The sequence below is a fragment of the Rhinolophus sinicus genome, chromosome 15 (assembly GCF_057876585.1).
Source record: "Rhinolophus sinicus isolate RSI-liver-muscle chromosome 15, RSI-T2T, whole genome shotgun sequence".
Classification (NCBI taxonomy): Eukaryota; Metazoa; Chordata; class Mammalia; order Chiroptera; family Rhinolophidae; genus Rhinolophus; species Rhinolophus sinicus.
Window position 1 is genome coordinate 40,344,828 of NC_142515.1, and position 27,748 is coordinate 40,372,575.

Here is a 27,748-nt window from a genome sequence, read left to right on the forward strand (position 1 = left end):
TGGTGAAAACACCATGATGGGATTTCCACATCTGTGCTTTTACTTTGACAGAATCATATCCATTAGCACATTAAAAAAAAACAAAACAGTTGCTCATTTTGAATGACACCAATATCTTCAGCATGCTTCCCTAGCTGTCTATAGTGTAGTTCGGTTAAAAGGAAGAAAGAGGCGTATATAGACAGCACAGACAGATGACAATGACAGAATGAGAAACTACGGTTAAGTCACTCCACAGGCAATCACAACAGTTCATGCACTAGGGTCTACGAGTTGGAAAGTGTTTACAAACTATGCTCGTTCTCCAGGATGTGAGCAGAGTGCTCGAGAAACCTGACTGCCTTCATTCTCACCAGTCCTCCTACTGCTCCTTTTCTCACTGCCGGCCTTTTCACTCTTTGATTTTAAAGGTGCTGCCTCTGTTTTCTTATCTCTAGCAGACTTCGTGGTAACTGAAGGCTGGCCACCCCGGGAACTCTCGGACAACGACGTGTTTCTTGAAGTACTGTCTTCCTCATCCGACAACTCGGACTGCATCTTTTTTTCTTCTTCAGAGAGGCGGTCCACAAGCTTTAAGGTCTCACCACTAATGCCCTTAAAATATTCAATGGAATGTTTACACACTTCCTTAAGCTGACTTTTCCTAATTTTAACTGTGGTGGTGCTGGTGGTGGTGGTGGTAGCGGTGGTGACACAGGTAGATCTTACCTTTACTGGCAACTTGGATGGAAGTTGTCTGGCCTTGTCTTTCTCTGACTGCCCTTGCTTTTGTGTGGCACATGCTTTTCTAACTGAAACTAGGTTATTATCCCTGTGTGTGTTTTTTACTGGAATTCTGGATTTGACATCTACACATGAAGAAGATGTAAGGGTTTTGGTTTTCTCAGATTCATGAACCTGCTTCATTTTACACACTTTAGTGTTTGGCATATGATTTGGCGGGAAGATATCTTTTGGTGAAGTGGCCTTTATGGGAAGTTTGGATTTTCGCCTAATCCCTATCGATTCCTTTGTCTTTTGCTGCTCTCCAAGAACTTTCTGCTTATCTCTTACACAGTGTCCTTGCAGTACCCCTGTCTTTTTTCCTGATGAGGTTTTCACTGGATTAGCTTTCTCTGTGGTACAAGTGGGTGCAGAATGTTCTGTCAGAACTACTTTACTCGTAATGTTATCTGTCTGGATAGTGGAAGAATCCAAATTGTTGTTGTTATTAAAATTATCTTTTTGAAAATCATGTTTTTCTTGGGGCCTAGCGCCCATGTGGCTATTGGCTGAATTTGCCAGCACTGTTGTAGTTTCATTCTCTACTCCCTGACAACTGGTCATCACAGCTTCTATCTTATCTGTTACTTCTCCAGGGCCTTCTTTCTTCATGGTCATGGTGGATGCCGAAATTCCCATTTTTATAGGCGTGCGCAACTTGGGGTCAACTTTAGAGGTGTTAGTGGCTGCTGATTTCTCCAGGGAGCCACTACTGGATGTGCCTTCCTGACACTCTCCGCTGGTCGGGATGCTGGGGTTAGGTTCGACTGTAGGTGCCTCTACATTCCTCTCTAGATTGGTTTCTACAGTGGTGTCCCCTGACTGTGGCTGTGGTGTGGCAGTAACCATACTTTTATCCCCTTCCCCCTGGTCCCCTGACTTCCCTTCAGAAGTATGCTCACCAATCTGGAAAAATTGGAGCCTCTCTTCAACAAAATCCCTCTTGCTCATGTCAATTGCACCACTGCGAGTCATCTCAAACATTTTTCCTTCATGAAATGGGAAGGGGTTAGGCTCACTAGTTGGGGTACTTTCATCAGTTGGCGTTCTGGCTGGCGTTGTGTCAGGGGTGGTTGCTGGAGAGCGGTCTTCCACAGCCAGACCAAATGGCTTAGTTTCATCTTCCCGTGACTTACTGTCAAACACTTCATCATCCCCTCGGTTATTAGACCAAGGGTCAAAATCTAGACCTTTGGTAGCTACTGTTTTAAAAGGAGTGGCAAATTCTTCATCTACTTTGTAACTGAAATAAGTGTCAGGAAACACTGATCTGTCAGGATGTCTGCCTTCTAGTGTGAAAAACTGGGCCCCTGACTTCTGATCAGTCTTATCAAGAGTCTTTTCAGAGGAAGAACTTTTAGAAGGTGGCTTTTCTTCATCTGGTCCCACTCTTCCCTCCTCCTCGATAACTTCAAGTTTACTTTGGCTAAAGGAGCGGTCAGCTGGCTTCAGAATGCCTTCTGTGTTCCAGACATCTTTCTTAATTTCCATTGTTTGACTTGGGAGTTTAGAATCACTCTCTGTCAAGCCATCATCTTCATCTTGTAGGTCGTAGCCATCTAGGGAGTCAATCTCTGTGGCATCTGTATCATGAGAAAACTCTGCTGTGGTAGCAATGGAACACTCCGTGATGGACTGGTCATTGTTTCCATTCTGGGCAGTTTCATTCTGAGGGGAATCAAGGCCAAGGCCAAATTCGTTATCTTTTCCAGATCCATTAGTATCCAATTCTTTCTGGTTGGAAGCCTTTTCAGCAGAAGCTTTGGATTTTGTCATTTCCTTTTGTTCACTGTCTGCTTCCTTTAATTTGAAGGTATATTTTTTAACCGGGACTGGTTGATAAATAGATTCGTCATCGCTCGAATCACTGACATCGGCCCCAGGAGGAACTGGGGAAGGAGGCTGCACTCTGATGACGGGTTCCGCCAGCTGGTACTTGTCGTGCTCGTCTTGCAGACTGACTTCAATCATTTCGACCTCTCTTTCAGGGAGATAATGATTCTTATCTGACTCAATCTGGTCTGCGTCCAGTGGTGGAGGAGGGGGAAATTCAATATAGGCAACTCTGTTACTTTTGGGTCTTTGGTTAGAGTCTTTGCTCACACTGTTAGGCATTTCGTGTGCAACTGTTGGTCTTTCCTCCACTGTAGTTTGCTTTAAGGAGGGTGACTTGGCCTGATCCTCCTCCTCAGATTCCTCAGAAACCTCGGGAATTGGGCTGGGTTTGCCTGGTATATAAGCTATGAGTGAGTCTGGTGTCTTAGACGTAAATTCATAACTCACTTCCTCTGAACTGGGTGTTTCTGGGGTTAAAGGGCTTTTTCCAGAGCTATCTAGAAAGGAAACTTGCTCTAGAGTATCATCTTCTGGACTACCTTGGGGAGAAGGAGGTTGCTTTTGCTGTCTAGTTGTATAAAAGGTCCCCCTGGTCTCTTGCACTGTCTTACATTCCTGACTTATGATTTTTTTTACACTTCCTTGTTGTATCTCTTTTTCGTATTGCTTCCCCACCTGTACAAAACTGACATAAACAGGTAAAGTTTTTATCTCTTTCCCTCCCTCTGTCTGGGCTAGTGGTGCAACTTTGTCCAATCCATCAACGGGACTATGGTCAAATACATCACTAGAAGGAGACTCTTTCCCTGGGCTAAACTCTAAAGAATCAGGAGATTTGGTGGGAGACATTTCAGTTTCATCAAGAGGTGGGCACAAGCCTACATAACTCTGATGTTTGGAAACTTTGCTGATTTCTGAATAGGTAGCTTTTTCATCTTCTAGAGAATTAAAGTGCTGTGTCTCAACTGTCTCTTTACTCATACTTGATTGGGGTAACTTTGGTGATAGTTCACATTTTGGAAATGAAGACTGCTCACAAAAACCATCGGGAATATTAGAAGACGGCATTCTCCTTTCATCAGCCACTCTTACTGGGATGTGCGACGTTGCTGAGCTCTCACTTCTCCTGGAAGGTTGACCAAGACCTCCACCAGGACGTTCCCCTTCTTTAACAACATATTCCCTATATAAGACTTTTTTGGAGGGAGATTTTACAGTCATTTCTTTAATTTCTGAGAGAGAGCCATTTGTTAACAATTTGTGTTCTCTCTCAGTCACAGACAAAAATTCATTCCTTTGATCAACAATTTTACTATCAGAGTGACCAACGTGATTCTCTCTTACATCATGAACAAGTACATGCGAAAGTTTTTCTTTCTGCGACTTATTGTTAGTGGCTCCAGAACTTTCCCATGTTCTAAAGACCTTTTTGTCCCATGGTCCCTTAGTTGCTAACTCTGAGGTTACATGACATGCCAAGTCTTTAGCCTGTTGTTCGGAAAAATAGTCAGGCACTGCTTTACTTGACATTTCAGTTCTTTGTTTTTTCACATCATCAGAGCCAGAATCATTTACAACAATTTCATTGCTTTGGTCATGCTCATCTTTAGCTTTTAATACCATAAAATCTTTCTGCACAGATACACTTTCATCTGAGAGGTCTACGGCCTTCTGCTGTTTTTCTCTAGCAAAAACTTGGTAGACAGGTAGCTTGCTCTCCTGGAGTTTTTTAACTGGGATTCTGGATTGGCCATCTGCCTTTTTGTCTTGAAGCATGTCCTTACTTTTGGCCTGTGTGCCTTGTTCAAATTTTAACCGAATGGAACTGAGTTTAGATTGTTTGAGCTGAAACCCAGACTGGGGCCCTTCTGGTGCCTTGCTCTGGGAAATACTTCCTTTGGCTTCCTCTGTGGATTTGCTGTCCTCAGTATGTTCAGAAAGAAGCTTCTTCTCCGGGCTGCTAGGCAGACTGGATGCTTTCCTCTCATCAGCTTTGGGGAAGCCTTGTCCGTCATGGCCATGCTGCCTGGCCTTAATCCACTCATCGTTGGATGCCAACAGTTCTGTCAGCAGTACTTTTTCAGAGCTGCTACTGGTAGAGCTTTGAGAAGAGTATTCTTTGCCATTTTTAGGGCGTGGCTTTTTCTCTGGGGACTGCAGTTCATCATTCAGCTTTTCGGTTTTGTCACGAAAAAACTGTGACACTTCAGTCAGTTTTTCTTCAGCTTCTTTCACAGTCCTGTCCACCCTATCTTCATATATCAACTTCTCTCTACCTCTGTCTAATCTGTCCTCAGTGAAGCGCATCCACATGGCATGTTTTGGACTACTAACATCGCCAGAATAGTGCAACACTGTCACTTTATCAAAATGCTCATCTTTAGACACTTTCCCTACACCATTTTCAGACACATCTTTATAGATTTTGGAGAGAATTTCTTTTTTGGGGGCAGTGACTACTTTTTCTCTGGACCGCTTATCAGACCCCTGTAACTCTGAGCTAGGGGGTCCTGCATGGTCTGTAACCGATTCCTCGGTATCAGAATGAGACACATCTAGCTTTTCTGACAGAAGCATTTTCTCAGCAAACCTGTAAGACTCCCCTCTTAGTTCTGACAACTCATCGTCATGGTATTCTATTGAGTGTTGACTCAAAAGTTTCAATGTTTTATAAGAGTCATCAGATACGAGTTGAGCAGAACTAGGGCGACTATCTTCTTCTTGGGACACAGGAGTGTTTACTCTGGAAGACTCCAGATAAGAAGGCAGTGACTCTTCGGCAGTAAGTTCTTCTTCTTCTTGCTGACCCTGTTCCTCTGAACAAGGGAAAGCATCGTGTTTTTCTGGCAGAAAATCTTTTAGGTTAATATCTCCCCGGGATAAGTCTTTCTGATATACATACATTTCCTTTTCTGGATGCTTTTTGGTTTCTCTAATAATGACTTCAGTGGGCTCAGCTTGGTTACCTTTTTCGATGTGGACTTCTATTATACGCTCCAGTTTGGGTTTCATTTGGTTGTCCTTCTCTGCATGCTGGGATGAGGTTTCAGCAGCAGACTTGTGAACATCTGGAGACACTGCAGACTTATGTTCAAACAGACCTGCCAGTTCTTTGGAAGGATCGCGCCCGGACTGAAAGGCCTTCATGATGTCATGGACGGACATGGTTTCTTCAATTCTTTCAGAGGCACCTTCACTGCCTGGTGGAGAATGATACACCATTCTGGTGGTTGTGGTTATGTGAGTCTCTTCCTTCACACGCATGCCTTTGCTCAAAACTCGACTGTGGTCGTCTTCTTCACTACTGGCTTTCATTTGAAAGGCTTTCACTTTTTCTTTAATACTAGAAGTGGTGGGCTTTGGTTCTAATTCCATAAAAGGAGGTGACGGTTTGGGTGACCCGGGTTCCTCTGTTTGGGACGGGGGAGATTCTCCAGCTGAGGGCTCATAGCTCCTGATCACATGAACCACTTCAGTTCTTGTTTCTGTAATGACAGGAGGGATGGGGACTTCGTGAAAAAGTGGTTTAGGACCAGTGCTTTCAGCGCTTTGTGGGGCCGAAGGTGTTTTTTCACTTCTTGTTTCAAAGCCACTGTCAGACAAGGGACTTTTATCTTGGTCATGCTGAGAAAAGTCATCGGGAGACTCTAAAATCGTATCTGTTCCAAAAAAGGAATCCGCCATTTTACATAATTCTTTCTCAGAGGTGGAAGGCCTCATGGAGGCTGGAGGCATTTTGAGTTTGTGTTCCTGCAAAGCCATTGCTGGTTTTAAAATTCTTTTCTGTCTCTCTTCACCATCCTTCTTGGCATCCTCAAACTTGTACTTTAAGTTTGTCAGTGAACTACTCCCAATATCATTTGTTAGGTAATCAATAACTTTGGTCAAATTATAATCCTTTTCGGAAGCAGCTTTTGCTTTTACTTGCACTCTCTCTGGCAGAGACGGAGAATGGCTCGTCGCAGCTTGTCTTGCTTCTCTTATCTCTTCTGAACTAAATTCTGTCCAGTCATCTTCGGGAGAGTGTCCTTTGTCACTCTTTGGTGATTTGAGTGGCCCTTTATTATCTACACACACATCTTTCTTAAGGATTTCACTGACTTTCACCAAGTCTTCCTTTACTTTCTCGACAATTTTGAAAGGTTCTTCATCGTCAATTCTCCCTTCTTTTGGGAGTTCAGGTTGGAATGGCTTCTCCTCAGGCACGTCTGTTTGTAGTATAGCAGTCATGCGCATTAGGTCCTCTTTCATTTCAGCCACGTCTTTTAATATCTCCTGACTGGAAGATAAAGAAGATGGTGTAGACAACTTAAGGGCAGAGGGTGCAAGGAACAAAGATGACTTAACTGGAGATGAAGTTCGACTGTAATGGGGCTGAGGACGTGTCTCCGTAGTCAATGTTTTAATGGGTGACAGCAAGGCTGCTGCTGATTTTGTAAGTGAATTAGAGTCTGGAAGTTTCTTTAATGCTGGTTCTGGCAAAACATTGACTACAGAGTATACTGGCACTGTGATTATTGATGAAGTTACAGATGAGGTAGTTGCAGATATAGACGACCCAAGGGATGTATAGAGTGCACTTGCGGAAGGAGTTCTTAGAGACTGAAAAGCTGATGGTGCTGAAGAAACATATGACCTGAGTGGGGAAAATGGCATTGCTGTCGTGGTAGAAAACACTTTCTCAACTGTGTCTGTAGCCGCATTGACCACAGAGCTCACAGAGTTTGTAGCTGTAGAAATTTTTTCCTGTAACGTGGCAGTGGCTTTGCATCCATTAATTAAAGTTGAAGAGGATGGATACTTCAGAGGGGAAATAGATCCATTGACTAATGCTACCTCTGCATGTCCAGGCATCTGTTTCACAGGAGATGAGAGAGAAGAGGCCATGGTAACTTTAGCTGATGAAATGACATCAACTGCTGATTTAGCTGGAGACATCACTGACTTTAAAGGCGAAGATATTAGCGGCGCCGCTGATGTAATAATTGACTTAAATGGCAAACTTGAGGAATACATATTAATGTTTGATTTGGGGGAGGCAGGGGGTGTCATAGTAATCGAAGACCTCTCCAAAAGAGACCCTGCTGTCGTCACTGGAGAGGTTCGAGAGGAAAACGTAGAATTGGATGCCAGCCCTTTTAAAGGCGAGGCCTCTGTGACTGTGGGAGCTCTAACCAGGGCACCGGAGGAAACCTGGATATTGTATGGAGATTGTGACACCACTGTTTTTATTGGTGAAGAAATTGTCCGAAAAGATCTAATTGGAGATGCCACATCACTAATGGATTTAACTGAAGATGTAGTTGACGCGCCTAAAGTGGATTTGATTGGAGAAGGAGTCGAAACAGACCAAATGGATTTTAACGGAGAAGCTGATGGCGTATTAGAGGAAGAACTTGATAAGGAAGTGAAGCCTGACTTGGCTGGCCCGGGCACTGTAATCGGAGGTGTGGTCCAGGACTGGTATGGTCTTGTAGAAAAGAATGGCTTGTATGAGTAAGAGGTGGGGAGGGATCTTGTTGCTCCTGCACTCCGTTCAACTGTTTCTTAAATTTTAAAATGAAATCAAACACAAAAATCAACAAAAATGGTTGAAAAACAGAGAGACCAGAGAAAAAATTGGTCAGTAAACTTTGAAATATTACAAAAGCAAGTACAATTGTTCGCATGATTTAGGATGGAGGAGGCAAAAGGAACAATTAAGTAAAAGAGGAAAAAAAATTCTACAGACATAACTACTCCAAAGTTAAAAAAAAAAACAAAAACCCAAAAAAAAACCCCAAAAATGAAATAAATATAACACAGAGCAATGTGAAATGAAAGACAGAAAAAGCACGTTGCAAATAAATAGGCCAACAATGAAAAAATAGAAAACATGAGGAAAGAATTAATGATGAAAAATAACCACAATGGAAAACGGTTCCCTTACTTCCTATTGACTTTCTTATGTGCTGGTTTTGAAATATCAGTAGCCGTTCTGTTTTGCCTGTATAGGAACATGTTTGTTTTGTGCAACCATAAAACTCTCATTTTAGTAATTTCTAATGTTCCCTCTTCTTGAACCTTTTGGTGATCCAGATTGCACCTATTTAGAACCATATCCATGTATGTAGCTATACATTAAATATCTAAAAGTCTTTTTAGGAAACCACTCAAGCCTATTTCATGCAGAATCCAAGATAACTTTTAAGTGACAGGCAACTGATGTGCAAACTGTGAAGCCACTGGATTTTTAATCTGTATCTTCCATGCACAATTCGGTTATGCTTTACACCCATAAAAAGCCAATAAGAGCAAGAAATTTTCTGAGTCAGAATTTTAAACAAAAACAAAGAAAAGGAATGTTTGCATTTATCGTTTCCATGCAGTATATTCCTTTTGGTGAGGAAAAAAGAAAATGTAATATGAAATGATTTTAAAAATGCATGTGAACACACACACAAAGGGAAAACAAAACCCAGAAAATATGGTTCATGGTTACCATAAGCAAGCAAAGCAACTGAAAACATTTTATCATGCACAATATATCATGGCAAACAAGCCAATGAAGTAATACAATTTTTATGCCATAGTATGCACAATATATAAACTTTAAAAATACTTTCACAAGAGTATTTAGAAAGAAGAGTACACTTTTTCCATGAGATGTGAAACTTGGTACCTTTTGAGATTTTAGGAAAACATTTCATACTGCACATTAAAAATACATTTGCAACTAGATATATTCATATCTGAGGTTGTCTTCATTATGGATAAAAGCATATAGTTTATCTTATATTTTTTCATAATCTATTATACTTTTAATTCTCAAAAGGTATCATGGGGAAAATCTAAAAAGCACATTCTTATTTTTAACACCCCTATATTTAAGTATCTACAGAGGGACATAGTATTTTTCTGTATATACATATATAATCACTGGCAGGGGTACCAATTCTGGTACCTTCCCAGAAGGGTGCCCATGGGACTCATGGATACCCCAAACACTGGAGCTTCATGAGGTAGGCCTATCATTAGGGAAGGTGGATTTACTACCAGCATTCTTCTGGAAATGGGATAAGAAGCACATGAATGATGTCAACGCACTCGCTGGGGGAGAGCAAACACACACTTAGCCCTCTCTACTTCTACAACTTTAACAAACAAACTGAGTGGTCACAGAAATTTGGGATGCCCGCAAAGGGCTAACATTTATGTCAGAGCTGAGTACAGTCTCACTCCCAGAAAGCACTGGTTCAGAATAATAATGAAAGGTTAAGAGGAGATGAGACTCTGCTTCATCTTTTATACTCTTCATGCTGTGCTCATGCTCATGTGCTCATTGCTACAGTCCAGTGCTTGGATTTGCAGCTACTCCCACAAGGGTGAAAATTTTCATTCTCAGTGTACATTTAAATTCAAACATTCAGCACATACCCTTTGCTAGGCTTACATATTATTCTAAAGAAAAGTGGGGGAACTAAAGCAAATCTCACCCATTCATAACCTCTCTTGGCCATAATTCTCAGTATTATATTGCCAAACTCGGTTAGAAACACCACGTTGCAAGTGGAAGGTCTGGCGATTCCTTCAATTCAGTGATTTGGGCTCAGTCTAATGTCTCAAGAGAATTTATTTTTATAACTACCAGAAACTGGCAGTGTATCTCTCCTTTATCATTGAAGGTTGGCTCCATCAAGCAAAGAAGTCTTCTGCACCACGTCTGCGGTCTTATACTTTGCATGAAACAGCCAACTTACTATTTGGTTACAAATTTTATGATACCCTTTATAACAAAGGGAATTTCTGGATTTCAGGCACTGAGTTACACAAGAATTTATTATTGTTTTGGTGGGGGGGGGGATGGAAAGGACAGGGCGATGAGGGAAAAGCTGCATTTGCTTGGAGTTCTAACCAATTCAGGGGCCATGCATTTTCTTTTAGCCCCTCTTAGGCCTTTCCATTCCTCCATTCACCACCCTTACGCTCTCATTCATAAAACCGAAGAAAGTATCCTTCTCTATGAAAAGACAAGGAAGACAAGCTACATATACCTTAACTGACATTAACCAAAAAGCAGCAACACTTTCATAAGTGGGAAAAATTCAATTGACTTAGCACACACCTGCCTTTATAACTCATTATTCCCCCCCTCCCCCAAATACTTTAGGGACCAGAATAAGATGGGAGTTCACCTGCCTAGAGGGCCTCTGGCCTAAAGTAGCTGGTCCGTGGAGCCTGTACAAAGCTTAAGGATATTGCTGGGGATTCCCAACCAGCTGCCCAGTGAGTGCCTGAGCTTTAGGGCAAACAGTAGTATTCCAAGGAAAACTTCTACCTAGGAAAGGTAGTTGTATTGAAAAACCACCTAGTTACACACACACACACACACACACACACACACACACACACACACACACACCTTCTCTGCCTTGTATTAATAGTTTAATGAGAGTTAATGTCAGCCTTTATGATTTTGGAAGGATTTAGACATTTTGCTAGAGGAAAAAAATTAGATCTGGAAGAACATTCATGCATATAGTAGGGCTTCATTTTTCTTATGCTCCTTGTTTTGTGTCTGAATGTAGACACTTCCCAAGTAGTGAAGGAGCTGGACTCAGAAGATTATATTAAGACCACCAGCATTAAGTAATTTCCTTTTGTACATTTTATGTGCTATGTTGGCCCACAGAAACAAGAATTCAGGAAAGGTGGGAAAAACCAAAGCTGTGGCTCTTCCTGATTAGTTTTCAATAATCCCCTGAACTTGAGTCTCTGCGAGTAATGGGAAATAGCTAGAAAAGATTCACTAATTTGAAAAAAAATTTTTTTTGTACAAATCTTTCTCTGATGGTTAAAGTGGCACCACTATATCAATCAAACACAGTGTTACTCTTATACTCCGACTTCCTATGGGGGGAGGGGAGTACTTGAGGGCTGCAGTGATCACCAGAGGTAATAACTATAAGGATGAGGGAAAGAGAAGGAGGAGGGAGGGGCACAGAGAGAGAATCTATATGAATAGATATGACTGAATGAATCTATACCTTTATACTCGCAAGCCAGTTAGCAATGGAACAAAATATTAATAATCACTGAGACAAGAAAAGAGTTTAACCAATCTAGTGATAGCCTTGGAACTGATCTAATAAAAGGCAGGAGGAATGGGCAGAGGGGAGGGAGAAAGAGAGAGGAAAGGAGGAAATAAGAAATCAGTAAACAAATGCTACCTCAAGAAGGTAAGAAAATATAATTCTTTCAAAGTGGGAAGAAAAAGATTCATTACTAAGATATGATGACCTACTGACATAAAGAAAAATGAGATGACAACTAAAGTTACTTCATCATCCTTTTTACCATCTCGCATGGATAGAAGTAAATATTTTCTCTTTTGAGCACAGATTTAAAGCAACATCACTACAACATTATTTCCTTGCATAGTTAACAATCAAACTGAAATCAAAGTTTTTAAAGACAAGCAATAGATGTTTCTAAGTAAAAAACAGTAAAAAAAATAAAAATAATGGCTTTAAAAACTGTTTTGAAGCTAGGATTTAGGGGTGTTTGTGCTTTATATCTTCAACTATGTATAATATATTACTTAGATTTCATGATAAAGTTTTCTTACAGGAAATTTTTCTTCTGTCATTGGTTTTCAAATGACCCCCAAACTGAGATTGTATAGAAAAAATGTCTCTTCTTATAAAAATCCACATAGATTAGTAAATGTGTTAGAAACTCACTCATTCCAGGCTCAGTCAAGTAGCTGTAACGCTTACGTAAAGCTAGAGATGCAAAGCTTTGTCGTCTATCTGCTTTTTCAGCCTGGAAAAGAAAAACAAAAACAGACTATATCCAACTTCCTTGTGACAGCTGCGCAGTGTAGAAATATTCTGTAGGATGTTATGTTGATATCTTGTTTATCCTTACTTTTCTTCTTATGGATTTTCCTCATGAAAATGTGATTCTACAACCCCACCCCAATGTCTCAAACAAATAACCCATCGTTTAGCAGATATATGAGCACCAACACAGCAGACTACAGGGAACTACAAATAAAAGACGAGCGTTGCAGAGACTTCGGATGCTGAGCAGCAAATTTTTCCATGTTCATTCATATCGAAAGCACATATATCAATCACAATGTACACTCACTCTATGTGAGTACATTCTAGGAAAAAAGGCACACAAAGTTTATTATTCTCATTACTGCTGTTGCTTCCATATGTTAATAGGCATAAAGTATAGATGAGGAGTTTAAAAACAGGTTAATGCTTTATTAGGAATAATGTTACCGAGTCTTAAGTCTGCTGATTATATTTATTATTACTGAGGGGTGAGTTTTAAAAATCCAATTATCATCTAAGTTGGAGAAATATTAGATAACTTGTAAGGAAAAATTCACTCAAAGCTTAATTGAACAGCTATACCTTTAAATAAATGGCCAGGATAAATTTCTTTAAATAAAATATAAAATGTTTATCAATAGCCACTGAGTACATATTTACATTATATAAAACAAAAGTTGATTTATACACTAAAATTTCACATATTAACCGTGATCTTGATTTCAAAGTTATAACAGTTGATACTAGGTGAAAATATGCACAAATGTATATTTATTTATATATGCCAATCTTTCCCATTTAAAAATATTTAAAGAACTTTAGTTCATTTTTTTAAATCATTAGCTGGATTGTGATTTTATTGAATGTACTGAAGTACTCTTATGTATATGTGGAGGAAGAGTAAACCATTCTTTAAGAAAAATATATACTCTTTACCACACTTAAGCCAAGATCTGCAAAAATATAATAAATACGTTTCCCACATTTCAGCCCTCTGCAACTTCTTTTATACAGATTCAATTTCTATTCTATCTCTGATAGAGTAAAAGCAGAAGTGTTCATATTACCTCATCATCTTGATCTGACTCTGTCTCCTTTTGGTTCCAAGATGCATTGCAGAGACAAGGAATATTATAATGGACAGCAGGGAAAAGAATATCAGGATATGAAAAGGACTCAGTAGGGAGCACAAAATGCAAGCTGATTTAGAAGGCAAAGCAAATCAAAAGAAGCCAACAAAAATTATCAAGAACTGTACATCCACGGCAAATTAATGTGATGTTATTTGAAAGCATAATAATCTATGTGCTACCAGCAGAAGCAGAAGCAATAAACAGAGGACTCCATCATACAAACTGTAAGAATTTGACACCACAGTAACAAGACTTACTCAATCTACACAAAGAGACTAATAAAACTCGAGTTTCAAGAGCTTTAATCATGTTACAAAGCATTCCTTAATTGCATACCAAGGGCCCACTTCTTCAACACCAGGGAAAGAAAGTTAAAATAAACCACTATTAAAAGATACCTTTTTATGTGCTGGTAGAGTGATATTTAAGTTGCAAACAGCTGTTTGAGGCAGTCCTTTTGTTGTCTTTGGTTCTTTCAGAAAAGACAGACGACCACAGGGCTCTTGGCTGGTGTCTCTAATCTAGAAGAATTTATGTAGTTGACAATTACGGAAAGGGACTTTTTTGAGGATGCCTGTCTGTACAAGAGCTAAGCATGTTTGTTTTATGGAGCTCTTCAAGAGGCAGGAAAAGGGAAAAGGTGATCATAACAATTACACATCAACCAAGGTGATCACATTTAAACTCAGCAAGATTTAGAATGTTCAATTCCTAGTCTAAACACAGGTTGTTGTGTCTCCTTGTCTTATTCTGACAATTCATTGTGTACTCTGGGCTGTATGCATTTTCTTCCTGTCTAACAATTTCTTTTTCTCAAAGCCTCAGTTTTAGCAACACTAATAATAGCAAATAATAATGATAGTAAATCATTGTCATGTGTCTTTCTGTTCTCTGAAGAAGAAGATGGTCTCTCCAGAATATCCCCGGGCTACATCAGAAATGAAACTTAAATACTAAATTTCGATTTCATCCACTATTATGATTACTGAGCATTAACCAGATAGGATGCATATTATTACTCTAGATTGGTCTTACAAACATTTGTTTAAACATAAATGAGTAGCTCTTTAAATGGTAAAAACTCCTTTAACTAATAAAAAAGATTTCCTATTTGGAAAGTACACTCAGGTAGAAGTAGGGCAAAATCTGACCTTGTTCCTATGAGTTCAAGTTGGGTGGGATATTTCAAAGTGAATAAATCATTAATTCATCTTTTAATTCTCTAGGAGCATTTTTTTTTTTTTTTTTTTTAATCACAGAGTCTCTGTTGAAGACGATTTACCTTGATGGAAAATGGCAGTCTATTTTCTTTGAAAGCATAAAAGTTAAAAACAAGTTGCTGTCCTCCTTTTGTAAGTGGGGCCAGATTTCCATAGCAATCAACATAAATAGGTTTTCCTTCCAGAACCTTTTAGAGAAAAAGAAATACATATTTAATGTTAATTTTAGTTGAAAGAATTTTGAGATTTTAAGTTATATAACATTAAAAGAATGACGTGTTCCTATGCTACATTTGTCTCCTTATTAGGAAATTACTTCTACGGTTCTACTACTGGCTCACAATTCAATAATTGTAATTGAAAACTGTGTCATGGACATGCACAAGACAGAAGTATATATTTTTATTCTAGCAATTTTAAACATGTTTAAGAAAGGGTCTGATGTCAATTACTTACTCAGATAGACTCTGAAAGGTTCCCCTCCCCCCAACTCTTAGATGCTTATCCGACGGCTGGGTTTGAGAAAGGAAAATCATAGTGATGTGTATAGACAGTGACCATGAAAATAAGATAACTCAAGTAGCTACAGGAAGCTGGAGACCATGACTTAGAGTCATTAGTACTACACTTTAACCCACTAAGATAACCTCAAAAACACAAAATAATTTGAGAACGAATTTATATAAAAAATTTTAGACAAAAACTAAAATCAATAATGTAGTTGACATTTAGAGTGAGTGCTATTATGGTCTCAAAATAAAACCCCATATCTGAGGGATAGAATTGAATGAACTTGTTCTGTATAAAGTACCTCAATATCTTTGCTTCTTGCAACTTCCTCAAAATTCTCTTGCTGCTCTAAAGTTTTGTCCACTTTGTCATCTGTCATGCAGAAACATCGCAGGGAGGATTCTACAGGATCATTCATTTTGGCAAAAACAACAAACTTGGCCATATATGGAACACATATTAATTCTCTGTACAGTTGCGTAGCTAACCCCACAGTTTCTAAAACTTGATGGCAGTCTGCAAGCCAAAATCTGACAAAAACAAAACCAAACCAAAACCAAACATATAAGTATGAAAATGGAGTTATTTAAATGTCATATCTTAAAAAATTTCGCCATTAAAAACATTAGAGTATAAAGGGTACTAAACCAAAACATTGACTTATTCATTTAAATAAACAGTAAGGATGTTTACTCTGTTTATCAGACACAGAAAATTCTACGTTTATTATTTGTTATAATTTTGCTAAGAAAATGCTAAGGATTTTCTCTCTTTTTCCCATACAATTCTTGTTACCCTCTTACACATACCTGTGACAAGCCTTCTTTTTAAGTAATTTTATGGGACAAAAATCCTACCAGTATTTAGGAATTATTTGCTAAGAATTAGTTGCTATTGGAAGAATCAATTTTAGCTCCTAATGGTTTCCTGTAAGAACTGGGTAAAATGACTTATCCCAGTGAATTTTAAATTTCTGAGTTAGATCCAACGTCACCATCAAAATTACCAAACTAGTACTGAGCACAACACTTTTTACTCTCCAAAAGGTAATACAACTCATTCCTTAGTGCTTTCAGGAATCCTTTATTTCCATACCTGGCTGAAACATTGGTTGTAAAAGAGACACAGTCCTTTATAAATGTCAAAGGAGTCGTCCCTGTGATGTCTTCCCACTGAGCAGGTGAGGTGCCTCCTGTGAGAACAACAGCAGATAGCGTTGACTTTAACATTTGCATTACTGTCCTATTCTTCCCACAAAGTGGGTAACTCGCAAAACTTCAACACTTTAAATAATGACATGCACTGAAGGTAGTTTTCCTCTCTGCTCTCCTTTTATACTTTTACCAGTTTATAGTGATCTCCTTGTAAGATATTATTAGATTAAAATAAATTACTTTTCTGTTTGTTTGGCTACCTATGAATGGCTTAAAATTGGGGTAACAACAATTTCTAAGTGTATTTTAGAAGTGCAATTTGTAAGTGGAAAGATTTGTTGTCTTAGACAATATAATGCTTTTGTTTTTTTAATTTTTAAAAAGGCAAGATCAAGAAAGCTAGGAAGAAGCTCATCTGTACTGCCTGAACCACTTAATGTTCCAGGAAAAAAGGGGGAATCAGACATTAAAATTACTCTTAAAAACAAAACAAAAAAACCCCAACCTATCTTAATCTTTGACTTGCAATTAAAAAAAAATATATATTAGGTTGAATAATGAATTGCGCTCTGGATTCCAGGTGTTTATCACAAAATGCGTTCTCCTAAGCCTTGCATATTTAGTCTATTAGGTTACATCCATTAACAGAGTAGGTGAGAAGAAGCACGTACTCTGCTCTTTCCCATGCCCAGTGCTCTGTGGGAGCTTTGTTCCCCGCAATGTCCATCCAATTTCCTGTAGTCTAAAGGGTGTGGTTGGGTCCACCACCTCTGTCTAAGTCACTGAGAGATTACCTAGATGCTCCAGCAGATTCAATAATACCTCAAAAACCTTAAAAGGGTGCTAGTATTAATTGTAAAACTAATAGCAAGATAATGATATTACTGAATTTTCAATGAGACATGATTATCAACATCTTAAGGCAGCGATGACAAGGATAAAAGGAATGAGGTAGGTGACGGACAAGTAAAAATGATTCACTCCTTTTTTTTCTACTCATAAAGTTGGCATGCAGGTTTCAAAGGCTTCATATCTCTGTACGGAATTACTGCAAATGCTAGCGTCAACAGAAAGTACAGCAACAACGTAACCAACCTGTAATGCTACAGAGAAGGCGCAGATTGGGTGTCGTGTCCCCCTTGTACCCATTGGATACGCCTTCTCCTGAGGGTGGGGGCACCGGAATGGTCATCGTGATAGGTTTATGGAATTTCCTTCTTCTTGGTTCCACAGTGACAATTGGGCTAAATGTGGCTTTGTTTCCAAGGATCTTTTTCACAATTTCATCTGGAACAGGCTGAGCCTAGTGACGAGAAAGGACCTTACATGTAAGTGGACATTTTCCTCTCAACAGAAAGTTGACTTTTTAAGTGAAGAGGAAAAAACCAAAACCACACAACCCACAAGATGTCTTTCTCCTTCATCCTTTCTCACTATTGCAGGAAGGTGTTAAACAAGCAAAACCCCCAAACAACCTAACACTGTAGCAGGAACCAGTCAGCTTGAGTATTTTCCCAATAGAACACAGACAATATGGGCTTGTGTGCAAAAGAGGGAATCAAATCTCACAGCAGTCTTAGTCTAATCCAAAGGAAAGGACAACAAATGCTGAGTCCAATAGATGTTAAAACTATGCAGGACATTCAGTAAAACATTACAAAGGCAATTTGTACCCATGTAAAAATTGAGGTTTTCAGAGTTACGTGACAAAAAGGCACTCATGATTTCAATTCTAGCCTAGAAAGCCCAACTTCTTCCTTTTGGTGTCTCTTTGCTTTGGTAAAATATTCAATATGGGAGACAGTTGAAGGGAACTTCATTCCACTAAAATGTAAGGTGGTCTCTTTAGCTCCGAGTATTTACCAAAGGCCTTTTCAGGATTTAGAGTTGATTCTAAAAAACCCAACTCCTTGGGCATGAGAAGCCAGCCTCACAAAAAGAACATGAACTTTCAGGGAAACTATTTATTACTATATTAATTAACAACAGAAATTAAGTTATTTCAGGTTATTTTCCTTATTCAATAAGGAAACTGGTTAAGCACGGGTTCAGTCTAACTGAAAGTACTGGTTAAGCACGGGTTTAGTCTAACTGAAATGAACAAATACAGGAAAGACCCTTCTTGCCAAGATTTCCAGTCAGCTTTCCAAACCAAAACAAATTCCAACTGGTTTGGATAAAACCCAGCATTTACGAGTTACTTAAACCCAAATTTCTTGCAAGCTTCACTATTACTAATTTTTATGAAGTGGCATATTATAAACCAAATCAAATATGGGTTGTTGCTTTAATAGTATATTTACTCTTTGGTACTTCAATTCGGCTCCACATACTGAGACCAAAAACCTTTGGTTAAAAAAAAAAAAAATCTTTCATCAGAAACCAGGTAATACTTTGACAGAGAAAAACCCTAAAATACATACCTTTTTAAAATAATCACTGAGCTAACTTTTAATGAATGCTTTTCACTTGAAATAGGTTACTGGTTCCCAAGATGTCCTAATGCTTTGATTAGCAATATCATTAAGATGAGTTACGACTATAGTTCCTGGAGCTCTCTGCATGTACCAAGGAAAACAACTGTTTGTGAACATTACCTGGAGGCCCACTCGGATTCTTTTGGTTAAAGCACCCTCTGGGAAAGAAGCTTGGACAAGGGGTACAGTGGTGCTGCTCAGAATTCCACCTTCGGGACCAATCTGGTTGCTTTCCTGCTTAATCCGGGACACCACTGCAAAATACTGGGGGAAATCCTTAGTGATAATCCTGCAGATCCGCTTTTTCCCTAACTCTTCTGGGCTATCAAGTTCTGAAAAGACAAATGAATGAAAAAGGCGTGAGAATAAGCCTATTTGCACAATACCTTCAGATAAAGCGATGTGTAATTTTGATAGCTAAAAAGATTTATATTCAGTAGTCTAAGCAGAGTTTTTATGATAAATAGAAAACTACAGTGACCTTAAAATAACATCAAGCTTTGCAAAACTATTATAAGATATTCACACATAGTATTGTACAAAAATGTTTCTACTGAACAGGAACAAACATCTTCAAAATCTGGCATTTTACCATATGGACAAATTTCTAGTCTTCAAGAAGAGATACTCCATTCTGTGTTTATTTATAATAATTTTCCCTTAAGCAGCCGAAAATAGGAATGAGCCAGAAAAAAGTAGGGTTCCACAAGAAAGTGAATAAGGACTTACATATTCTGAAAGTTTCTACAACTTTATTTGAAAACCTCTTTAAAATATTTTTAAATTACCCAAATGATTAGTAACATCATCACCAATTTCTGTCTCCCACCAATGGCCCGCCTATGTCAAACTCAACCTATTTACAAATGGACACATCTTCTTCCATTCTGTCTACCTTCAAACCTAGTTCTCCTGCAGTCCTAATTCTTGCAAAGGGTTTACAGTTTGTTCAGTCCTCTTGTTTAATAGCTGTGACTCACTTTCCGTTAATACGTCACTTCTAAAGGTTAAGGTCCAGTTGATTCTCTGTGTTTTGGAAACAGCTTCCTCTCCTGCCACCTCCTGTTCAGGCCCTGCTCTGGCTGCCTGGGTTACTGAGACCACTTCCGTACCATCTCCCTGCCACTCACCTCCCCTTACCCCAGCCCATCCGCTATAGTGCAGCCAGATGCATCTCCTACCTATCAAAAGCCAGATTTTATGCAGCAAGTTGATAGGTTGAATTGAAATAAATGATTTTAAAAACTCTATGAAATGATATTTGAGACTAGCCAAGAGTATTCTAGAAAAGTAGACTTGTGAGGGAGAATTTATGATTTAAAAACTTACCTACAAGTATCATAATAAAACAGTTATATAGAGAGACATATAGGAATATACAACATTATAGACAAATAGGTCAAGGGGACAAGAATAGAGAATCAAGAAATAGATTCAAATTTCTATACGTGTACACAGGTATATATGTAAGTCCATATATATCTACTTATATATCATATATTTAAATGAATATTTTAAAATCAAAGTCATATTTAAACTTCAAATCAGTTTATTTAAAAGGTAGTGTTGACATAATTCAAAATCTATTTGGAAGAACAAAGCTAAATCACTACATATTATCATATGTAAATAAAAATTCCAGCTGGACAAAAGACTTAACTACTTTAAAAAATTAAAATATTACAAAAAAAATCAGAAGAACATATTTTAGCCTTGGTTAGGAGAAGCTTTCCTATACAAAATGGAAAAGCCAGACGCCTAAAAGGAAGTTTTGACTACATAAAAATATAAAGCTTTCTATGATAAAAATAGTAAAGACAAATAGTAAAGACAAAAGGTAGATTGGGAAAGATAATAAGCCACACACACGACAAATAAAGGATTAACACGCTCAATACTAATGGCAGCTACAAGTTGGTAAGATGAGAAAGGCAAGAGAAAATGGCAAAATCTTACAAACAAGCAATTCACAGAAGCTGAAAATGTCAATAAACATATCTTAAAATGTTCAGACTTGATAATTTACATGGAAATACCAATTAAACCAGATACCATCTCCCTGCACACCTGCTTCTTGGTAAGATTAAAGACTGATAACATCTTGTCCAGAGAAAATTTTGGGAAAACAGGTACTTTCACTCATTGCAGGTGGGGTATGAATGACAACAATCTTTTGACAATGTGATTGGGCATCATCTATTCAAAATGAAAATGTGCCTGTCTTGGGAGCCAGCCATCCCATTTTCTCACATCTTTCTTACAAGCACATGCAAAGCAGCATTGCTTATAATGACTAAAGCCTGAAAGAGCCCACATGCCCACCAATAAGGGAATGGTTATAGTAAAAGTCACGGTTCATCCACATTCTAGACACGTCTGCGGCTAGTAAATAGAATGATTCAGATTCATTCATTTACCAAGTATTTACTGAGGACCCTCTATGTGCAGGCACTAGTCTAGTCACTGCAGATGTAGTAGAGAGCAAACCAAAGTCACTGCTTACATCATTAAACAAACATGAAGAAAAAAATAAACTGAGGGGAGGAAATAGAATGTGACCAGGGAGGGGGGATAGGGAGGAGAAGTTATTATTTACATGGATGATCATATAAATGATACCTCTCTGAGGAGGTAACAGAGGAGAGATTTGAGGGAAGGTGGGAACCAGGCAGGTAGTGATTGAAAAAAAAATATATATATACAGTGAAGACAGAGGCAAGATATGGAGCAATATGCATAGTATGATTCTTTTTAGGAAAAAAAAATATAATCTGCATATTTATATGTTCTTACAAGATAAATTTGTATAAGAAACATTCTAAGCCATTAGCACTGGTTACTTTAGCAGGATGGGAAATGGAGGAGGTGGTGAAACCTTTGGGTTTTACTGAGGTGGTTTTACTTGTTACAAAATAAAAGGAAAACTCCCAAGCTTCAGGGAGGGCTGTTGGTTGTTTTTGTTGTTTGCTACTCACATAAGCCTCTCTTCATACCTCTGATACATACAGCACGTCCTACCATCCCTGAACTATGAACATGTCTGCCTACTTTATTAGATACACAGGCTGAGATCATGGCTTATTCCAAACAGAAATTTGTAGAGTGGTAACATGGATGGTTAGGTAAATGGAGCAGTGACATCCTCTCATTTTACAGATTACCCACCAAGCTCTGAGATGGGAGCACCAAATTAATTGGGAGCACCAAATTAATGATCAACTAGGAGAGAAATAGGGTTCAATCCAGATTAAAAGTGAAACTGGCATTTTGGTCCTTTTTGTTTACTAACCATCTCCTTCCTCTGTGTTCTGTCCAAACTTAAATACTGAGTCCCTAATGAAAGAAAAATAAAACAAAGGTAAAGAATAAAAAAGAAAATTAGTATAAAAAAAAGGAAAGAATCAAACAGTTTTTTGCTCGAGAAAATATACTGGGAAAGTTTTCACCCGTTCAGGAATTGACAGAAAATACAAGACTTTCCATACAGAGCAGATATATTTCCATTTTCATGATATGGCTTATTTTGAAAGTCTAAATTCTCTGACTTCATAACTCATGCTGCAAATGAGAAAGCTCCGGTAATTTGGTTAAACTGCTGTGCAGTGCACCATCATGAGCTAAATATATATATATATATATATATATATATTTTTTTTTTTTTTTCTTTTCACTTTCCACCTCAAGCTTGTGATTATATTCCCCTTTAGAAACGGCTTAGGACTCCACAGAGGATAAGCAATTTAAGAAGACTGACATGAAATTACATCCTTCAAACAAGACAGACTTCCTGACTGCATGTAACAAGCTGTATATCCTGTGAATATGAACTTTACTCAAGATCAATCTGGACTTGCCAGGGGGAGTGAGGCACCTTTTGGGGACCTGTGGTAATAATATGCACTGCTGAGCTGTTTGTGTGTAAGTATTGTTGGAATGTGTACATGCATTTGTGAGGAGTTAAGGCCGAGACAGCTGTATCACCCCTGGAAACTAATAGCAATGGCTTGGGAAGAACTGCCATTTTGTGTAGTGGAGGCAGCCTGGCCTCACTTATGTTGTATGACCTTTGATAAAGCATTAAAGTCACCCCAAATATAAAGTGAGTGTGTATATCTCACATGTTGCAGATGAGGGGTAAATGGAGAAGCTCAGATTTCTAACTCCACACTCAACTTCTGACCATCTTTTAGAATTTGCCAATGGTTCAGGGACCCTCTGTGTTGTACTCACTTTATTTTAAAGCGTTTAGCAATTCCTCTGTCATTATTAAAACTTATTGACCTTCCCTGTGTATTTTAATAGGTGTTTTAAAGATAAGCCTCAACCCAAAGGAACAACCAATGTGGGCATTTTAGACATTTGAGTCCCATGCACCATTCTTTAAATGGAATCATACATTCATTCCCTTCTTGAATTACTCAGATTCCCAGGGCTCTGCACGATGAAATGATATCTTCCCTTAGCTAGGTTATGTTCTCTTCATATGTAGACTTAAAATATTTTTAAAGTATTTTTTCCTGAGGATGAAAGTCAATAGAAATGTAAAAATTATTTAAAAAATCATTTAAATAGCGGTTTATAAAAACAAGCATAATATTTTCAAGAGCTACAGTTGAAGGTTAGGCTGCTATGACTAAGATATCTGAATAAGTAGGAAAATAAATGATGTGAATAGTAAGTGATGTGAGGAGGCAAGAGGAGGTGAAAAACAGTAGTCACTACAGAATTCTTATGACATGAAAACCTATCATAAGATCTTATTGGCCTCAATATTACAGAGGTGAAATAAATTATGATATATTTGTACTATGGAATATTGTGCAGTGGGGTAGACATGATTTCATTTATATGTGAAATCTAAAATGCAAAATAAACTAACAAACAAAACAGAAATGAACACATACATTACAGACAACAAAGCGATGGTTGCCAGATAGGAGGGGGTTGACGGAATTGGTGAAAAGGGGGGAGGGATTAAGAAGCACGAATTGCCAGTTATAAAAATAGTAATGGGGATGTAAAGTACAGCATAGGGAATAGAGTCAATAATATTGTAGTAACTATGTATTGTGTCAGACGGGTACTAGACTTGTTGGAGTGATCACTTTGTAAGTTATATAAATGTCTAATCACTATGCTGTACACCTGAAAGTAATATAACATTTTGTCAACTGTAACTGAAAAAGAAAAGAATAGGGTAGAAGTATATGTTGTAATATGTAAATCTTTAAGGTATGTTAAATGAAAACGTCACAAAAAATATACAACTGACTAATCGTATCTTTACATATCTATCATGAAGTCATATAATTTATATAAAAATTAGGGGAAGGGAAAAGAGGAGAGGAAATTTATAATACATAATTTAATGAATGTTTACGCATGTGTTATTATGTAGGTAATAATGCTACCAATACTACGACTGAAAAATAAATATAACAATATAATACTGGGGGTGCCCAAAAAATGTATACACATGACTTGTATTCATTTTTATCAGTATATATAGAGTATTACAATTTTAATACAGTTTTTTCCTTTCTTAAAATGTGTATATATACTTTGGCACCCTCTGTACATACAAATAAAACAAATAATACAACGGACTACTAGTGTTTTAACATAGATTTCAACTCAAGCACATTTTTTACTCTATTTCTTGCTTTAAAAAAAGGAAATTGAAATACAATAGTGCAATGACCTTAGCTGAATGTTTGAAAACAGGTAATAAAGACCCAGCTGACTAAAAGTTGCAAGAGGCAACGAAAAGAGTCTCAACACTCAGCTACTGTGAAGCCCTGACTTGTGGCCACATTACCTGGCATCATGAAAATCTTACCACAAGGCTTTTCATTATATTTATAATTTTGATAAATCATTAATGTATATTAAAATTTGATTTTCTTTTCATAAAATGCACAGTCACCACAGTTAAATCCCATTATTAAATGTTGTTTGATATTGAGGCCTGGCACATTGTAGGTGTTCAATTAGTATCCACGGAACAAAGAAATCAATTGGGAATTAATGAGACTCACTTTTCATACCAAGTAACTGCAATAGTTCTTTATATCTTGCTCTAAAATATATGTAGTAGCAGAGAATGGTTATTGTTGATTCATTTAATTTTTTTTTTTAATTAAAAATAATTGTTCATGACAGTGGCTCTAGTCTTCCTGTTTTTTAAAACCATAGTAGAAATTAATGGATGTTTACCTGAACTGAATGAAAAACTTGTTAGAATATAAAGCTCTTCTGAAAGTTCTGTGTTGCAAACTAACAAGGTATATAGCAGTCCCCCCTTATCCATGGGGGATATGTTCCAAGCCCCTCAATGGATGTCTGAAAACCTTGGATAGTACTGAACTCTATATATACCGTGTTTTTTCCTTATACATACAGACCCACGATAAATTTAATTTATAAATTCAGCACAGTAAGAGATGAACAAAAATAGCCAATAATAAAATAGAACAATTAACAATATAGAGTAATAAAAGTTATATAAATGTGGTCTCTCTCTCTCTCTCTCTCTCTGATAACTGACCTGATAAACAAGACTGCTACTAAGTGACAAGGGGTGGACAGCATATACAGCGTGGATACACTGGGCAAATGGATGATTCACATCCCGGGTGGGAGAGAGTAAGATTTCATCACGCCCCTCAGAATGGCATGCAATTTAAAACTTAAGAATTATTTTTGGAATTTCCCACTTAATATTTTCACATCGCAGTGGACAGCAGGTAATTGAAACCATGGAAAGCGGTGGGGGACTACTTATCAGGAATCGCAGATTTCCAGGCAAATACTAATAAACTCTGATAATGTAAAAATGAACAATGCCAATGTTCCTCCCAAGATGGAATATATGTATTTAGATTTAAAAATGGTCTATTACTTAAGCCAGAGTGCTGGAAAATACTGCCAAGACTCTTTGCTTCCACCCTTTACATACAGAGATAAACCCGAGAAAATAATCTGCAGCACAAATGTGATGCCGTATCACATACATACCCAGAGAACCTGGCTCCCAGTGCAGGTGTCACAAACTGGCCAGATCATAAGCAACACCAGTGCTACATAGAAAAAACATACATTCCTATGCTTCTGTGGTGGAGATTCTGACTAGGTAGGCCAGAGATGGAACCTAACCACCTGCTTTTCCCATTCAATTCAGGTGACTTTATGACCTGACCTATTTGGGGAGGTCATAATAGATTCTCACGAGGTACCTGTCCTCACAAAGTCAGAACCCAAATGACTAAAAACATGACAACCGCGTGCTATGAGAACCGACTCAAGGATAGCACAGTATGAGAAGAGGAACTTATGGGGCAATAATAAATATCTTTACGTGGTTTTGTTTTTTAAAAGGCTACCTGTAGCTATAGAATTAAAGGAGAAAAGGGCATGACATTTAAGATCTCTACCTTTCAAGGTGATTCATAATGCCAAAGAACATGAAAGGACCCTAGAGTCCACCTTTCTCACGGTCTCTTTTTAATCTGTTAATAGTAAAGTTTTTACTAAAAATTGATTAAAGGGAAAAGAGAGAGAGGTGAGTTCTGTAATAGGCAGTTTGAGCCAGGAGGAAGGTTAAAATTTATGCTTACTGAATGTCTACACTCTGGCAGGTCAATTACTATTCGAGCCACACAGCATTATGGTAAAGCAGGTGTCTAAAATTCAGAGAGGTTGAGTGACTTGCCCAAATTGACTTCACTGGTCTGCTTTGGAGCTCAGATTAGAACCTAGGTCTCGGAACGGGGTGGGGGAGAAGGGATGAAGTCACACAAACTTGGTCTTCAACGACTATTTAACACAACGTCTACAGGCTACTTGGCACATGAGTGGTGGTTAATAAATGGATGAGTAATGAATAGATTTGCAAATACCCTGGTCCAAAGGGTGACAAAGGGACTTCATACTGGGCCACTCTGAGCAGAAAGCCCTGATTACAAGAAATAGACACTAATGTTCTACAGCTTTCTTGCTTCTGATTAATGATAATTTTCTTAAATACCTTATAACTCATTTAGTTTCTTTATTTGCAAAAGGTGGGACAGCAGTCTTTGTAACTGAGATTTTCTGACAGAAAATCCATCATAAAGTGACTTGAAAATATGAATGGTTATGGAGATCAAATACAGTGAAGCATAAATAACAGAATTGAAATCATGTTTCCACTAAATGAGTAACTGCAAGCTTTCAAATGATCATCCTGATTGGGTTTGCCTCACGTTTACATGCAAATGATTAACTGTCTCGGTAACTTGGTTGAATGGGACCATGATTTTGTTTCCTACATCAAATTTGTTTTCTGAAGGCTGTTTGTGACCTGATAAGGTCTGAGTGTTAGTAGCCTGTAGAAGAACACAACCTCAATTTCACAAAAGATGAATTCTATATCTAAGATTTAATTTCTGGTCAGGTAAATGTTCTGTTCAGCTGACTTATCTAAGAATAGAGTATTTGCTATTGAAGCATAGAGGAAAAACATGGAGCATTAGAATGTTAGAATTTGAAATAGCAAGCTAGCTAGTATAGGTCTGTGGAAAGCCACTAGAAACAGGAGCCTTGGGTTCAAATCCAGCTCCCCAACCCGTGAGCTTGGACCTTGTAAAAGTTTCGCAACCCTGAGTGCTGCGTTTCTTGTTTATTAACATCAGGATAAGAAAAAATTCCTCTGGGTGGATATAATAGATAAATGATAGAAAACCACAAGCACAATTCTGTTCACATAACTTAGCTTACATGTTCCTTCCAAGATCTCACAGCTTTAGAGTAGAGGAAAGGCAGAGAGATAGTCTCTGGCAGTTCTAAGGT

At 38.0% G+C, this 27,748-nt stretch overlaps 1 protein-coding gene across 39 annotated transcripts in view; it reads right to left on the reverse strand.

The window, feature by feature from the left end:
* The window catches only part of ANK3 (ankyrin 3), a 593,532-nt gene that overhangs the window by 31,211 nt on the left and 534,573 nt on the right, over positions 1-27,748 (reverse strand). For 20 of the 39 annotated variants that reach the window (XM_088792001.1, XM_088791998.1, XM_088792002.1 and 17 more), the window contains 9 exons: positions 19,040-19,251; positions 17,538-17,745; positions 16,384-16,480; positions 15,590-15,818; positions 14,841-14,966; positions 13,957-14,079; positions 13,493-13,519; positions 12,321-12,402; positions 354-8,144 (listed from right to left, as the gene is read on the reverse strand). In XM_088792001.1, coding sequence (XP_088648127.1) covers positions 354-8,144; positions 12,321-12,402; positions 13,493-13,519; positions 13,957-14,079; positions 14,841-14,966; positions 15,590-15,818; positions 16,384-16,480; positions 17,538-17,745; positions 19,040-19,251 — 8,895 coding nt within the window. The remainder of the gene's footprint in view (positions 1-353; positions 8,145-12,320; positions 12,403-13,492; positions 13,520-13,956; positions 14,080-14,840; positions 14,967-15,589; positions 15,819-16,383; positions 16,481-17,537; positions 17,746-19,039; positions 19,252-27,748) is intronic. The other 19 variants (XM_088792029.1, XM_088792015.1, XM_088792021.1 and 16 more) reach the window with 6 other exon arrangements.